This window comes from Poecile atricapillus, chromosome 11, assembly GCF_030490865.1.
Source record: "Poecile atricapillus isolate bPoeAtr1 chromosome 11, bPoeAtr1.hap1, whole genome shotgun sequence".
In the NCBI taxonomy this organism is placed as follows: Eukaryota; Metazoa; Chordata; class Aves; order Passeriformes; family Paridae; genus Poecile; species Poecile atricapillus.
Window position 1 is genome coordinate 839,626 of NC_081259.1, and position 16,685 is coordinate 856,310.

General features: G+C 51.1%; 1 protein-coding gene across 2 annotated transcripts in view; it reads left to right on the forward strand.

Annotated features, from left to right (window-relative positions):
• The first annotated feature begins 2,937 nt into the window (after positions 1-2,937).
• The window catches only part of UACA (uveal autoantigen with coiled-coil domains and ankyrin repeats), a 28,194-nt gene continuing 14,446 nt past the window's right edge, over positions 2,938-16,685 (forward strand). For both annotated transcript variants that reach the window (XM_058846478.1, XM_058846479.1), the window contains exons 1-3: positions 2,938-3,078; positions 15,749-15,882; positions 16,344-16,432. In XM_058846478.1, coding sequence (XP_058702461.1) covers positions 3,022-3,078; positions 15,749-15,882; positions 16,344-16,432 — 280 coding nt within the window. In that variant the 5' untranslated portion in view covers positions 2,938-3,021. The remainder of the gene's footprint in view (positions 3,079-15,748; positions 15,883-16,343; positions 16,433-16,685) is intronic.

The window sequence follows — 16,685 nt, forward strand, 5'->3', positions numbered from 1 at the left end:
ACCCAGGCTCTGGCACCGTAACTCTGGAAATCCCACCGTGCTGCAGCAATTCCTTCCTCTTGCCTGGCTGTACGGTTTGGCTCCAATTAGTTGGTCTCGACTGCTACATGTGCAGGCCAACACTGCTTCTATTTCAGGGGGACTTGCCAGAGATTAATTAGATCCCAGACCTGCAGCAGACCAGCCAGCACATTTCGTGTGCCATTAACTCGGCACTTATCAGGCAAACATTGTCGGGCTAAATCTCCCCTTTGTTGTGCTGCTGTAAGCGAAGGTTGTCACAAAAATGAGCCGTTGGAGCAGACACAGGGCGATGCTTTGGGAGCTGCATGAGCTGCTCGCTGAGCTCAGACGCCAGCCCCGGTCACTGGGATGGCACTGAGTGTGTGTCAGCGCAGGCAGCTCCCGGCGGACACGGCTTCCCTGCTCACAGAACTGCTGAGGAACGGCATCCAGCAGCCCCTGAGTCAGGGCACAGAGATGTGCAGTGTCAGCCACCGCTCCGAGGAAACCTGCAAAATCACAGACAGAGAAACCACGGGGCTGGGGAGAGCGGGGAACAAGTCTCCAGCAGGAGCTCCAGATTTCTGTTTGGAAAGCATGAAGTGACCTTATCTCACCAGCCTCGGGTTGTGCTCTGCTCTTGGTGCCCACGCACCGGGAACACAAACCACAGCAGGCTGGCTTGTCCCAGCTCGTCTCACTTCCAAGAGAGCTGGGAGAATGTCTGGCCAGACAATGAGGGACAGGAGCCAAGAACCAGGAATGGAGTGATGGCAAGAGCGAAACAAAATCAGGGGCCAGAAACAAAAACGAGGCTTGGAGCAACCTGGTCTGTGGAAGCTGCCCCTGCCCAGGGCAGGGGCTGGAACTGGATGCCCTTTAAGGTCCCTTCCAGCCCAGAGCACTCCAGAATTTTATGACTCCACGATACATCACCTAGCTAATCATCTAGAGGGGATGGGACATGCAGAGGGGTGATGAAGTGGGAACTACATGCCAAGAATCTTAACAGCAGCAGCCTGAATTAATTTGAAGAGCAAAGTGAGAAGTCTGGAGAAAAATGCTGTAGAAGTGTCCAGAATGAGGGAATAGTCCTGGCAGTGTGGTCAGGGAAGGACCAGACGTGGAATCTGCCCAGACTGCACTGGAACAGCCCAGCTTGGCCTGGGGACTGTGAGGTGAGGTTGGTTAGCTGGGCTCCCGGGGCTGCCACTCACACCGACAAGTCAGGCTCCAGTAATTCAACATGAAACATCATGTTCTGGTGCTGACACATCGGCCTGGGAGATGGTGTTCAGATAGGGAACTTCCTGCTTTGACAGCAGGGGAAAATGGGCAGCTCCAGCTGCTCTGGCTGAAGGCTCTACCCCGCACAGAGCATTCATTACCCAGCAAGAGCCGTTCCCCAAGGAATCCAGCTGGATGGCAGGGCTGGATGCCATCCTCCCAGCACGGCACTGGCTGAGCCCTCAGCAGAACACAGCTGGCTGGGGCAAACTCCTGGATGTGTGTGAATGTCAGGGGACAGCGCTGGAATTGGCCGAGCACTTGGAACTGCTCCGTGCAGCTTCTCGGCGCTGACTCCAGAGCAAGGAGTTATTTTTAAGACTCTGCTTTCCCTCGTACTGGAATGACTCAGATGGAGCTTCCTTTAGACAGCAGAGATTTGGTGGGAAAAGGGGAAAGCTACTGGTGTTAGCTTGGTCCTGAGAACGTGACAATATTTTGTAAATAAGTAAAGTAAAGCTGAAACTTTTGGTAAATGTTTGCTGAGGGGTGTCCAGAGCTGTGGCTTCTGCTCCAGGAGGTGCTGGAGTTCTGCTGGTGCCCTGGCAGAGTGGAGGCTTCCATGGGGGAATGAAAGGAGAGATGCTGCCCAAAACATGGCTCTTCAGGGAGAAAACACCTCAACCTTTAATCGGTGTTTGAGACATAAGCAGTGTGTCTCCAGAGAGCCCAAATCTGGGATTAATCCCTGCTGGATGAGGGATCACAGTGCCCAGGTTTCCATTTTGGCACTCTCCGGACTCCCCAGCCACCCTGCTGTGCACAAAATGAGTTTATATTTAATGGCACCATTTTCTTCACTTCTCAACAGGCCACCTATAGAGTAACCCAAGTGTTTGAACAGCGTTTGCTCAGATTGATTAAAGGGCAGTGACATTTACCTCCAGCCTTGCTTGTATTAGAGGTCCATTGATCAAACAGCCCCGTTCCAGCTCTAATAACCAAGGTCTTAAACCCAACCCATGGGCTGTAATTAAATACATCTCAAATAAATTTTAAAACCTTCTGTCATCGGTGCAGTGTGATGGGGCTGTGAGGAAAATGGGTTGAGTAGGGGACAGTAAATAAGCCTTGGAATGAGCAGAACTGAACTCAAACTCGGACATGCTCAGGCCGAGGCTGGAGTTAATTGTGTTGTTTAAAGCACTGCCTATGGCCAGCTCGGGCCTCTGCTGTGTGACCTCTTCATTCCTTTGTGCACAGATGTGGTATTTGTTGCAGGGACTGTTTGCACGGCGGCCATTGGCTGCAGGTGAGCGGGAGGGCTCTGAGCTTCCTTCTCAGCCACCGGGAGCTCTGTACCTGGAGGGACGGAGGCGGGCTCTCCGTGGCCCCAGGTACACCTGTCCCGGTGTTTTTTTCCCGGTGCTTTGCCCGGTCGCTATCGCGGTGCCTCAGCAGCCGCAGCCCCGCCCTCTCGGTGGTGCCCTGAGGGCTCGGCCCGGGCCAGAGCGCCGCCGCTCCCGCCGCGCGCCTGCCCCGCCCGCAGAGCGCCCCCTGCCGGCCGGGCGGCTCCGCGCCGGGCAGCGCCCCTCCAGCGCGGGGAAGTCCCTCCCCCCGCCCCTCCCCGCTCGCTGATTGGCTGCAGCTCCCGCGAGGGCGGGCGGTGATTGGCTGCGCCGTGGGAGGGCGGGGCCGGGCGGGGCCGGGCGGGGCCGGCGCGTCCCGGCCGTGGCGGCGGCGGCGGGAGCGGGACGGGGCCGGTGCGCGCCCCCCGCCCGCGGCCGCGCCATGAAGAGCCTCAAGTCCCGGCTGAAGAAACACGAAGCGGTCATCGGGGGCAGCGCGGTGGGTGCCGGGGCAGGACCCCCGCGGGTTCCTGGGCTGGGGCAGAGCACGGGGGTCTGAGGGGGGAGGGACGGAGCACGGGGGTCCCGGCTCCTGGAGGGGCAGAGAACGGAGGGTCGCGGCTCTTGGGGCCGCAGAGTTCGGGGGTCCCAGCTCCGGGAGGGACAGCACGGAGGATTCCGGCTCTGCGGGGAACGGGGACTGCGCTGGGAGCCGCGGTAGGGCGGGGGGAGAGAGCCCGGGATCCGGGAGCGGTGTTCGGTGTTTGGGGCGCGGGGCTGGGCTGGAGGAGCGGGGCCGAGCGGTCCCGGGGCGCTCTCGGAGCAGCCGGCACAGCGGATTACCTGTACAGGGTTAGCTGTACTGGAGTTACCTGTACAGGGTTAGCTGTACACGGGTTACCTGTACAGGGTTAGCTGTACTGGAGTTACCTGTACACGGGTTACCTGTACAGGGTTAGCTGTACACGGGTTACCTGTACTGGAGTTACCTGTACAGGGTTAGCTGTACACGGGTTACCTGTACATGGGTTACCTGTACTGGAGTTACCTGTACACAGGTTACCTGTACTGGAGTTACCTGTACAGGGGTTACCTGTACAGGGTTAGCTGTACACGGGTTAGCTGTACACGGGTTACCTGTACTGGAGTTACCTGTACACAGGTTACCTGTACTGGAGTTATCTGTGTGCGGATTACCTGTACTGGAGTTACCTGTACAGGGGTTACCTGTACTGGAGTTATCTGTGTGCGGATTACCTGTACTGGAGTTACCTGTACAGGAGTTACCTGTACTGGAGTTACCTGTGCCTGGCTGCTGCTGCCCGGCTCTGGCACAAATGAGCGCTTTTTGTCCCGGGAGTCGGTGTGCAGGGCACGGGCAGGAGCGGGGTCTGCGCTGGGAGTTAACGGAAGGAGGATTTGGGCAGAGAGTGGACAGAAAGCTCTCGGAGGCTGGTGGACAGAAAGCTCGCAGAGGCTGGTGGACAGAAAGCTCGCAGAGGCTGGTGGACAGAAAGCTCTCAGAGGCTGGTGGACAGAAAGCTTTCCGAGGCTGGTGGACAGAAAGCTCGCAGAGGCTGGTGGACAGAAAGCTCGCAGAGGCTGGTGGACAGAAAGCTCGCAGAGGCTGGTGGACAGAAAGCTCTCAGAGGCTGGTGGACAGAAAGCTCTCAGAGGCTGGTGGACAGAAAGCTCGCAGAGGCTGGTGGACAGAAAGCTCGCAGAGGCTGGTGGACAGAAAGCTCGCAGAGGCTGGTGGACAGAAAGCTCGCAGAGGCTGGAGAGCGCGCAGCTGTGATTGCTGATCATCCAGGCTGGAATGCAGAGCTGGGGGAGGCAGAGCCTCTGGAAATGCACCTTTGTGATGGTGTGGTTGTCTGTGCCTTCTTGTCCGGCGTCCAAAATTGAGGCTGGTTGTAGCTGGCTTTAACTGGCTATCTTGGTCGTTATCTATTTTTATTTTTTTTTTACTTCATTCATCCCTGCGGATGGCTTTTGTTGAGAGAGGAGGTTTTTGTAACTGGAGAAAGCCGTGTTTGGAAATCGAGCGGTAAATCATCTTTAATTGTGCCTGTTCAGTAAATGCTTCCCCAGGAATCCATCCTGAGCGTATCCCTGTGTTCCTCTGCTGAGCTGGCCGCTGGCTCCATGGAATAGCGGGAGGTGAATGTGGGACTCTGGCTTTTATCAGCTCCCCTTTGGGATACTGGCTGTCTCTGAAACCCTCCTGCACCTTTGCCTTGGCTCCCAGGCTGTTAGCTGACAAGAACAGCTCGTGAGGAGGAGCTGGAGCTGCTCCAGATGGACACGGAACTCCCTGGCGGATGACAGCTCCCATCCCCGTGCCCCAGGATCCACGGAGAGCAGCAGTGATTCATGAGGCTGTTATGAGGATTTGTCATCTGTGGGCTGGCACTGCTCTCTGTTCATTAGTTGTCCTGGACTTCAGAGCTGTTTGTTATTCTCTAATTAGCCCAGTAATTAAATTCAAACAAAGACTGACAGCACCTGTGTCTGGTTTTGAATAGACATGGAGATTTTTCACTTCCAATAAACCTTCCATTCAGAGGAGGTTTGAGCAGTTTTAATACCTTTGAGAGCTGAAGTTACTCTAAAATATGTGAAGGGAAATTGCTTTCAGCAAGATCCTGTAAAAACAGGACTTTTTTTGTCCATAGTAAACTTATTTGCCCTGTTTATTACATAGTTTGCTTGTGTGCTCACTCCAGCATCTCATCAAATAGCAATGTTTAATCTCCTCTGTGGGGGGACAAATCCATCCCCATGGGTGGGTGTTCGCTGTGGGATGAAGCCGGGTCTCTGTTCTCCTGCTGGGAAGGAGGGGAAGTGGGTGGGAACCCTGCCAGCGGCAGCTTTAGAGATCCTGCTTGAAAGGAGTGTACAAGAATTGCCTGCTTGAGAAACTTCATCCCTCTCTCCTCTCCCCACCCAGTGCTATTTCCTGGGGGGAGGAGAGAAACCTAATCCAGCCTGCTTTTGGAAATTTTCTTTCAGGTAAAGGTAGCAGTTGAGTACCTTCTGAAGTTGATATGTTTGGAATAGCTTTATTACCGATTTCTGATCAGTGAAGCCATGAGAAGCAGCAGAAAGTAAAAACCACGTTAGTTATTACCAATTCCACGATTATCCACAATGCTGTGCCTGAAAGTGGAATTGTGTGGTTTTGCCAGCTCCAGCTGGCTGATGGTGCTTGGAAAATCATCTGAGCAGTGTGTTCACTGCTCTGCATGGTGAGACAAATGCCTGTCACTAGCAGGAGGAGAGGCTGGAAAGTTGGATGTGGGCTTCTGTGGGGCACCAAGGTCAGGAGTGCCTCATTTGCCAGCATTTACAAGAAAGATCTTAATTCATGTACTCAGTCCCACTCAGCTCCCGCTGCCCGTGCTTCTGAGATTCCAGAATACATCCTGACACGATAAATGTGTGTTTGGGACCTGGGTTGTGATAAGGAAATGTGTTTTTCCAGCAGAGTTAGGAATTGTGTCTGCACCAGTGAGATACTGGTTGTTCTCTCTTGAGGAGCCGATTGGGGAAGGATTTATTTGTTGTTCTGCAAATTCTCTCTGGGTCAGACTGAAAATGCAAATGGCTTTTCAGTGGTGAGCTCTGACTGGCACCTGCTTCTTGTTCTAACTCTGGGGAAACTGCTGGGGAGGGGCTCTGCTCAGTCTCAGGTGTGTTATCCCCTCAGGTGGGGTTTTAGCCTTGCTGTCCCTTGTGATCAGCCCTGGAATTTTGGGAAGGGGCACCTGGAGTTACTGGGAAATGTGGAATTCCTGGTGGTGCTCTGAGCAGAGCTGGAGCTGCACCCCGGGGTGTGGGATCCCACCAGCACTGCCTGGGGCTCACCTGCACTGGTGGGAATGGGCAAATACAAAACCATGTGAAAACTCCTACCAATCCTTTCTCCTCTGGGAAAAGTGGTGCTGGCTTTTGTTTAATTAAGAGAGACCAAACCTGCCATGTAATTAGCAGAAACCATTGTGTAAGGAACAAAGGGACACCTGAGCACTTGCCCTGGTATGATGAGCTGTGATTATTAAATGAATATCTGAACAAGCTCTGGAGTTAGTGACAGGTGAGTTTGTTCAAGGTTGTGTCAACGCTTCTTTCCCTGTGGAAAGCTCTGTTAAATGGATGAGTCTTCCTCTGGGAGAGGAGTGGAGCTTGGTGGGGTGACCCAATTCACCCTGAAACATCTTCTTCTGCCCTGTCAGCAGCAGAGAGAGCAGGTACCACGTTCTCTTCTGCGCTGACCCACTGTGTTAAGGGAATGGAGTGTGCTGCTTGGATTTGCTAATTCATCCACAGCACCTTCCTGTTGGTGTTAAAATAATGATAAATGTTACCTGTGCTCTGTAGCCCCAGTGTGCTGTCAAATGTGCAGTAGTAACTGAAGGGGTGAAGTGAAAAAGAGGTGTTTGATAAGCTAATTTTAACCCTTTAAAGATTCAAGGTCATTTACAGAAGAAGAGCCTGGTGCTGCTGGGGGCACACCAGAGTTTGTGCAGGAGCAAGGCTTTTGTGGCATCGTGTCCTGACTCTGCCCTGTGCAAGGACACAGAGCAGTTTGGCAGCCAGGCTGATCCCAGTGCCCTGACCCATCAGCAGAATTTTTCCAGTGTTGCTGCTGCTGCTGGAGCAGTTCTGTCCCGTCCCTCCTCCCTGGGGCAGCCTGAGGTGACTTTGCTGTGGCATCCTCAGGCACTGCAGCCAAGCACTCCCAGCACTGTAATATTCCAATGCCATTCCTGGCCTGGCTGGGGTTGTTCCTTGGAGCATGCTTGGTTCCAGGAAGCTTTATTCAGCCTCGTGCTAATGTGTTTGTTCTTGGAAAAATCTCTTTGTGATTCATTTGCATTTAGTTAACTGGAATTAGAGCTTGTTTGTGTGATGTTTGGGGTGAAGCTGAAGAAACACAACGGGTAATTTGTGGTGCAGCCTGTTTACAGGTGCATTGTAATTTTCAGGCTCCGTAGAAAGGAGCATTACTGCTTTATCACTTCGGAATGTAGCAATTAAACGTATTTAAAAGAGTGGAGGTCCAGTACAGGCTTGGGAGTTCAGTATCCTGAGCTGATTTGCAAACATAATTACAATAATACATAATTATGATAAGCTCTGTGCATTTGGAGTTCATATGACCTTTTGTGTAGAAGCAACTTATGGACTACTTTGTCAGTATTTAAATATTAATATTAGCAAGCACATGCTTGAACATCTGAGGCTGATGCTGTTTTCATCACCCCCTGGTGACTGCCCAGGGTGGGATTTGTTGCTCCCTTCCCCGTGTGCTGAATGCAATGGTCACATCAGCTTTCATCACCCCTGATATTTCCTGATGCTTTAATAAATGGAGCTGCACAAATCAATGGGGCCTTGCCTGAGAGCTCAGAAATTGCAGCTAATGCTGTGCCTGGAGTGACGGGAAGGTGGGAGCTGGGCTCTGCTCCTGTTTCTCCCTGTTTATAGGGGAAATATCTCTCCAGGGCAGCTGGGGGGTGAAGGCAGGCTGCAGCAGGAGCTGGGCTCGCAGGGCTCCCGTTTCTCATTGGGGTGTGAAGTTCTCTGTGTGAGCCAGTCTGGTCCCAGCCACTGTGAAATGTCCTGAGCAGGGTTTGAAATGCAGTTTGTGCCCCTCGGATGGCTGGGACTGGTGTCCAAGGCAGGCTGGCCAGGCTGAGGCTGCTGCATCAATAAACTGCTGGCCAGGAGACATGAGAAGGTTGTTTCAAAACAAAACAGGGACTGTTTTTAATTCTTTGAGCAGGCTTTGCCTCCTGCAGGGGTTGTAGGCAGAATCCTTTGGCACTTCCAGTACAGCCTCTGAGCTCTTGTGGCTGGTGCTGGTGGATTTTCCTCTGGCACAGCCTGGAAAAGAGAAACTGGCACTGCTGTGAGGAACCTGTTGATTTTTGAGAGGATTTTTTAAACCTGTAACAGAGCCAGAAGTCGATTTGAATTGTTTCTTGATTCTTAATAAATTGATCTTGATGGGATATGCTGACTTGGGAGGAAGAAGCCTTCAGAATAGAGCAAAATGAGGAATGTTTAAGGAGATTTGGTGGCTTGCTTTAAGCTGTTGGTTAGGACAGTGTTTCCTGCGTTAATGCAGTTAGATTTAAACAGCAGGCACAGCACAGCTGTTCAGGGGAGGCTTTCACAGGAGTGTTTTCAGCACCATGCCAAGCCAGGCCTAAGGGAAATGCTGCTTTTGATCCCAGTTTGGATTAAGCCTTGCCCACTTTGCGGCATTCAATGGCTTTTTTATTCTGCAGGATTTTTGGTGAATGAGGTGGTAACACAGAGTGCTGCCTGTGGGAAGGTGCTGGATGAAAAAGGAACCCTGTGTTCAGGCTGTGTCTGCTTTTCACTTGCACAGACTCAACCCCACATCTCACTCCTCATTCTGACACTGCAGAGCCTTTACACCTGGGGACAGACGTGTCCTGGGACGTGAGATACGCTTGTAAAACATAAAACACCATTTCCACTCCCCCCAGTGGGGTTTAACCCAGTGTGTGCAGTATTTTTTTGGGCAGGTAAGCCAAATTCTTCAGGAGAGGTGGGTTTAGTGAAGTGCCCCTGCACTGCAGGGGAGGCTGAGCTTGGGGAACATTTTTAAAAACCAGTTTTCTAATCTAGTTTACTCTTCCATTCTGTCTGCTGTTTTGAAATAAATCAAAGTACTTCAAAAGCATTTGTCACTTTGTGCCATTGAAGGTGCAGGGTGTGTCTGTCCTCACGTTGTTTTGATGACAGATGTACTCTGACCTCTGGAGAAAGAGCAGCCGCTCCAAGTGTGGGGCCTGCTGGATGTGGGAGCCTGCCCCTGGCTCTGGAAGAGGTGCTTTGGATGGGATGTTGGGAGGAAATTCCTCCCTGGCAGGGTGGGCAGCCCTGGCACAGTGCCCAGAGCAGCTGGGGCTGCCCCTGGATCCCTGGGATGTCCCAGGACACTGGGACTGGGACACCCTGGGACAGGGAAAGGTGTCCCTGCCTTGGCTGGGGTGGGGCTGGATGGGCTTTAAATCCCTTCCAGCCTCTCCTGGGGCTGTGTGAAGGTCCCTGGGAGTGTGTGAGCTGTGCTGTGTTGGTGCTGGCAGTGTCACCACAGCTCTCTGCTCTCCTGTGTGTTTATGTCACCCACTAATGGCATTACAGGGGCCGTGTCCCTGCTGGGCTGTGCTGGGGATGGGATCAGCCTGGCCCCGTGGTGACAGGAGCTGGGCTCACTTTCACAGCTTTACCCCAGTGCTCTGTCAAGGGCTTAGGAGCTGCTTTGATTTACAGCTGGTCTTTCTGAGCTGGGTTAGGTGACCTTAGAGCTCACCCTGTCCCCCCCCCGCCATGGCAGGGTCACCTTCCACTGTCCCAGGCTGCTCCAAACCCATCCAGCCTGGCCTTGGGCACTGCCAGGGATCCAGGGACAGCCACAGCTGCTCTGGGCACCTGTGCCAGGGCTGCTCACCCTGCCAGGGAGGAATTTCCTCCAAACCAACCTAAAGCTCCTCTCTTACTGTGGGAGGCCATTGCCCCTTGTCCTGTCACTCCATTCTCCCAAGCTGTAGTTTCTCAGCAGAGGGTGTGGAGGATGCTCAGAGCTTACCTGGACTTGAGTAAGTGGGGAGAGGAATTCTTTCAGCCAGGAAGTTTGTCCCTCACTGGGAGCCAGGAGGGCACAGTGGGTTTGTGTTGTGTCCCTGCTCAGGCTGCTGGGAACGTGTCTGCATCCTGCTGCAGGATGGAAGGATTCCTGGCAGGCTGAACTTAGGAGAACTGGTGCTCTGTGTTAACACAGAATGGGCAAGATCAGCCCTGGGCAGGCATCTGTGGTGTGGAGGGTGATGTAGCAGCTCCAGAGATCTGTGCTGCTGGGGTCTGATGATGTTTCTGGTCTTAATTTTGGAAAAAAAATCTGAATTAAGTTATACACTTCATTTACTTTGAAGAGCATTTTTAAGCTGGTGCCTTTGAGCTCTCTGGGCTCAGCTGCCTTGGAGAAGGTTTCATCCCTGGGGTTTGTGGCTGGGCTGTGTTTCCTGAGGCTGCTCGGTGCTGATGGAGCCATCAGCTCTGTGCCAGGCTGGGGAATGCGCTTCAGCAATCCTAAATCTTGTGGTCAGGGCTGTCTCAGGAGGATGTGCAGCACAAAGGGGCTGCAGGATGAGTGCAGCTCAATGTTTGCAGGCAGATGGAGACAAGAAAAACCTTTGGGATGAATACTCTGGAGCAGACTGTACACCTGGGAGCCGCAGCCTTGCCTGCATTTCTCACCAAACTGATTTTGGTGACGTGGGGCTTTTCTGTCTCTGCCACTTGGGAGGTGTTTTTGTTCCACCCCCTCCAAAACCAGCCATTTTTAGCTTGAGGAGACAGACTCGGTTGTGGTCAGAAGACAACACAGTCACTGCACTTTTTTGGAGTGGCTTTGTCACATGGATGCTAATTGCAGAGAGGTCTTGGAACATTCCTTGGGCAATGTTTGTGCTGTGGGGCAAAGGCTGGTGCTCTCACAGGGGATGGGGGATAGTTCAGAACTTACTGGGGAAGAGAGAATCTGCCCAAATCTGAGTGATTGATTTTCAAGTTCCCTGCTGAGAAGATCCATTTATTGGGTTATTCACAGCCTCTGCTGTGTGTGTCCTCCAGGGTGTGTGTAAGTGCTTTTCCTGGCCCCGGACCAGGTTTCTCTCCTGCAGACAAAACAGTGCATTGCTTGTCTTGTTGACCTACTCCTCTAAATACGGCACTTGGGAGATCTCCATTTAAATATAAAACTTGTGAAAGGGGATTCTCCATCTCCCTCCTGTTAATCATTGTGCTGTCTATTTAATGTTTTCACAGCCTCTGTGACTCCTCTCGTTTCACATGTTGGGAGACAGACTGGCAGCAGCAGTAAGCTGAAACCAGGTTTTATTCAGAAAGGGTTTCAGCGCTGTAAAAGGAGAATTTTTTTAAAGCAGAGGCATGTGTGTTTTCTAATTTAAAATGGGTTACATTTCTGTCAAAATAGGATCACGCATTCCATCTGCTCCGCAGTCGTAACCGTCTGAGCCCGAGTCTGGTTACGGCTCTGTGGCGCGGTGGAACGGGGAAAAAATTCCTGCCGGGAGTATTTCAGTGCTGGTGTGTTATTTATTAGTGCTGAGTGTGACCTTGCTCGCTGTGGGTGCCCCGTGGATGTGAGCAGCGTGTTGGTTATTCTGGAGGAGGGTTTGGTGTCTGCAGAGCGTGCCTGTCCCCTGAGTTCACACACCGCCAGCCTGACTCAGGGCACGGCAATGTATTAATAGCTATTGCTTTCTATCCTGCCTGTCCAGTAGTGCCTTATCAGAAAATAGATGGGGCTGATGAGACTGGTTACGTATTGTTTACAAGATGCTTGGATGCATTTTGGTATTTCCCTGGCGGCGCTGACCGCTCTGGCTCCGGGCAGCGCGGCCGCACTCGCCGCTCCTCTGGCCAGCGATGCTTCCCAGAGTTATGAAGGCTGAAGATGATGCTGAAGATGGGGAAAACACCCTCGGGGAGCCCAGCTAAGTGAAGGATGGAGCAGGAGGAGCCGAGCAGCCGTTCCTCGCTGTGAGCTGATGTGCCGGGGGCTGGTGGCTCCTGGCAGCCCGAGTTCAACATGATTTGTTGGTTCTCTTGTGCAGCCAAAAACGCCGTAGGTACCGCAGGTCTGGCTGAGGTTTCGTGTCCTGGCAGTAATTTACACCTGCTTGGCTTGTGCAAATGTGGTGTAGTGCTTCTGTTTAATTAATGAGTGTTGTATCTCCTTAGCAGCTCCTCCTGCGAGGGGTTTTCCTCAAGTGTGAAATGCATTTGTTAAGTGTATAATTATTTAATCATGGAATGGTTTGGGTTGGAAGGGATTTAAAGCCCACCCAGTGTTACCCCTGCCATGGCAGGGACACCTCCCACTGTCCCAGGGTGTCCAAGTCCCAGTGTCCAGCCTGGCCTTGGGACATTCCAGGGATCCAGGGGCAGCCCCAGCTGCTCTGGGCACCTGTGCCAGGGCTGCCCACCCTCTCAGCCAGGAATTCCTTCCCCATATCCCATCCAACCTCTGGCAGTGGGAAACCATTCCCTGTGTCCTGTCCCTCCATCCCCTTTTAAACTTAGTATACCATGGGCTGTGGATATAAGTTACTGAAGTGTCATAATCAAAGAGAAAAAATGTGAATGTGATGGATTTGTTTGGGTTTGGTTGATTGTTTTTTGAAATTAATGCTTCTGTTGATCAGAACTCTTATGAAATGGGGATGAGGACTGGCTGGGGGGAATTGGGAGGATTTTCTGTACATTTGGGTGAGTTCTGTACATTTGGGTGAGTTCTGTACATTTGGGTGAGCTCTGTACATTTGGGTGAGTTCTGTACATTTGGGTGAGTGAGTTCTGTACATTTGGGTGAGTTCTGTACATTTGGGTGAGTTCTGTACATTTGGGTGAGTTCTGTACATTTGGGTGAGTTCTGTACATTTGGGTGAGCTCTGTACATTTGGGTGAGCTCTGTACATTTGGGTGAGCTCTGTACATTTGGGTGAGTGAGTTCTGTACATTTGGGTGAGTTCTGTACATTTGGGTGAGTTCTGTACATTTGGGTGAGTTCTGTACATTTGGGTGAGTGAGTTCTGTACATTTGGGTGAGTGAGTTCTGTACATTTGGGTGAGTTCTGTACATTTGGGTGAGTTCTGTACATTTGGGTGAGTTGTGCTGGCAGGTATGGGCTGCAGAGGTACATCCCAGCAGTCCCACCCCAGTGTGATCACCCAGGGTGAGATCCCTGTCCTGTAGGGATGGGAAGGTGCCAGGAGCATTTAGGGAGCGCAGAGCTTGCTGCAGGTAGAGTCTCTCGGGTATTTGACATGGGAAGCTGAGCCTTGCATGAGGAGGTGGCTTTGCAGGGCAGCCTGTCCCAGCTGGGGAGGGACATGGCACAGGCCATGTCACCAGTGCAGTGACCTCTGGGGCCAGGCTGCCTTGGCTCTCGGGCTAATGGATGTGTTAATTGATTGATGAGTCAGTGCTGCACCTCAGCCGGGCAGCACTGCTGCTAATGTCATTAGTGCTCTATTTTTAATACTCCTGTCACTTCTAGCAGGGTTGGGCTGGGTTAGCTGCTGCTAAGCCTTCATGATTACTGTAATCTTGTTTATTGTGGGAAAGCAGAGGAGAGATAATCACCCGGAGCTGTTAGGGCTGGAAGGGCCCTCTGGAGATGCTCCAGGCCAGCCCCCTGCACAGGCAGGGTCACCTGGAGCAGGTGACACGGGAACGTGGCCAGGTGGGCTTGGGATGTCTCCAGAGATGGAGACTCCAGCCCTCCCTGGGCAGCTGCTCAGGGCTCTGCCCCCTCCGTGGAAAGAAGTTCTTCCTCACATTGAGGTGGAAATTCTTGTATTTTAGTTTCTGGCCATTGCTTCTTGTCCCAGGTACCTCTGAACAGAGTGGAGTCATCCTCTGACTCCCCTTGGAGATGTTTGTATGGATTGATGGGACCCCCTCTGCTTCCTCTGACCATGAGTGCAGCTCCCTTTTACAAACCACTGCAGATGCAGGTGGTGGCAGTGGATTTTTGGGGTTGTTCTTTTTGTGTAGCCTCTTTTACTTAAACAAACCCTGGGCTGGGGTTACCTGCTTTAATGTTCTTTGTTCTGAGGAATTTCTGACCCACAGTGGAAAGTAACTTCACGCACCCACAGGCTGCTTGTGTCCCACCAGCAAATTCTCTTGCTGTGCAGAGTTAGATTTGAACGTTGTCCTCCTATTTTGAGTATAATATTCCTTTGGAAGCCTTGATGAATATCAAGTCATCAGTGTCCAGCTTGGATGTGAGGTTTCTGTCACACACCAGTCTCCTGAAAAGCCCTGAGCCATTCAAGGGATGGTTTGGCAGGGAAGAGAACAAACTCTGCATTTAGGGTGGGAGGCTTGGCCTGGGGCCTGAAATTTGAAGTTTGAATTAAACAAGAGAGGGCTGGGGGGTGAGGACTGTCTGGGGCTGAATGGCTGGTGGTCTGTTTATAACTGCCTGGGGCTTTCTCTGCCCTCCACAGTGCTTTGGGAGTTGCAGGCAATTCAAAACAATCAACTTGGAGTTTCTTTCCTCTGCAGCTCAGTAGATATCTTGAATATCACCCTTGGCTAATTCATGACCCACTGAACAGTCTGGCACAGCCAGGAAAAGCCACGTCCTGCAGTGTATTTTTAGTGCATCCATTTGTTGTGGGAACACGAAAACTGAGCAGAGACAAACTGAAACAGAACGAGGAAAACCAAAGAAGTTTGATCCTGAAAATCTCCTTTAGGACCAAAGTGGCTTAAGCAGGCTATCCCAGAGCTCTACAGATTGAACACCAGAGCAATGTCCCAGGGATGTGGCACAGATAACTCCAAATGTCCTGCTGGGTACAGCGCTTTGGAAACTGTGAAAAACGAGGTTCACATCATTTTTATAGAATTTAAAAGTTTAATAAAAAGACAATTAGGAGAAAAAAATAAAGTATACAGATACTGCCGGGTGTCTCTGCATTCACCTCACTGACAAAGGATTGTCCCTTAAAAACAGAACCCTACTACATATCCATAAATTCTCATACATATTCAGACATTCTCATCCATATCCATAAATTCTCATCCATATTCAGACATTCCTCTTAGGATCTTTGGTGTTCTTCTGTTTAGTTTTCTCTTGCCCCCTTCCCAATAGATCAATCTTCTTGGTGCCATTGAGATTTACATTCCCTGATACCAGAAATGCAATAAATTCCTCCCCCAGAGCTCTGGTCACTGCTGTCTTCATCTGGGTAAGGTAATTTACAAATGCAGGAGTTCTCCAGCTATTTTTTTTTTTTCTCAGTCTTCGGGTTATACAAACAAAAGCAGTTTTTATTTTAATACTATGCCATAGCCTAACATATACGTATTATACCACTATTTCTAAATTTCATCAATAACAGAAATAAAGAAAACTATATTAACACAACAAAATTCTCATTCTTACACACATAACATTCATTTTAATATTTGCAAAAAGCCAACAATATCAAATGTATCTATAACAGAAACCAGGGTGGGTTTTGTGCTGTCCCGTTTGCCCCGTGGCTCAGCTCTGAGCTCACTCTGTGATTGTGTCTCACAGGTGAACCCTGACTGGAACAAGTACGATGACAGGTTAATGAAGGCAGCTGAGAGGGGAGATGTGGAGAAGGTTTCATCCATCCTGGCCAAGAAAGGGGTCAGTCCCACCAAGCTGGATGTGGAAGGGAGATCTGCGTAAGTGACGTCCAGAGCTCCGGGAATGGTGGTGGGAAGCTGCTGTAAATTGTATTTCTGCTGCTCTAGAAACCTTTTTGAGTACACAAATCTCATCTAAATCTAGCTTGACTAAGCTGGAATCCAGCTGGCTGGAACAGGAAAGTCTCAATCAATCTTCACTTGCAAGTGGAGATGAGTGTTTAAAGACTTGCTCTTGCCAGGTTTGGATATTAAAGAGAAACTGAAACCACCCTGGTATTTCACCTGGTTCACTGATCCAGGTAAATAATGGTTGTTTCTCAAGAAATTTGCTTTGTTCCTTGAAGCAATATTTGCAGAACCCTGAAGTTTGGATGCTGTCCAGAGCTGGCCACCATAACGCTTCCCTTACACATCTGTTGGCTTTCCTGGCCAATATTGCCATTTTTGTGTACAAACCAGCTGTGCCTGAGCAAGGTCTTGCCTCTCTTTTGTTGCAGGTTCCATGTTGTAGCATCGAAGGGAAACCTGGATTGCCTGAACACCATCCTGGTGCACGGAGTTGATATCACAGCCACGGATGCTGCAGGTGGGTTTCCTCACCAGGAGAACCCCAAAATGCTCTCAGCTGGGTTTCATTCTGCAGTGAAGTTAAGCTGAACCACAGGATAGCTCTTCCTTCTTTCTGTAGCTGGCAAAAAATGAATTATTTGTGTGACTTGTTGCTGGTCTTGAGGAGACCGGCTGTGTTCTGTCAGGGAATTCATGAATTCAGCACAACTTGAGGAACGTGGGCTTGTGCTGCTATAATTGTGTTTATAACATGCTCCAGACTCACTGGT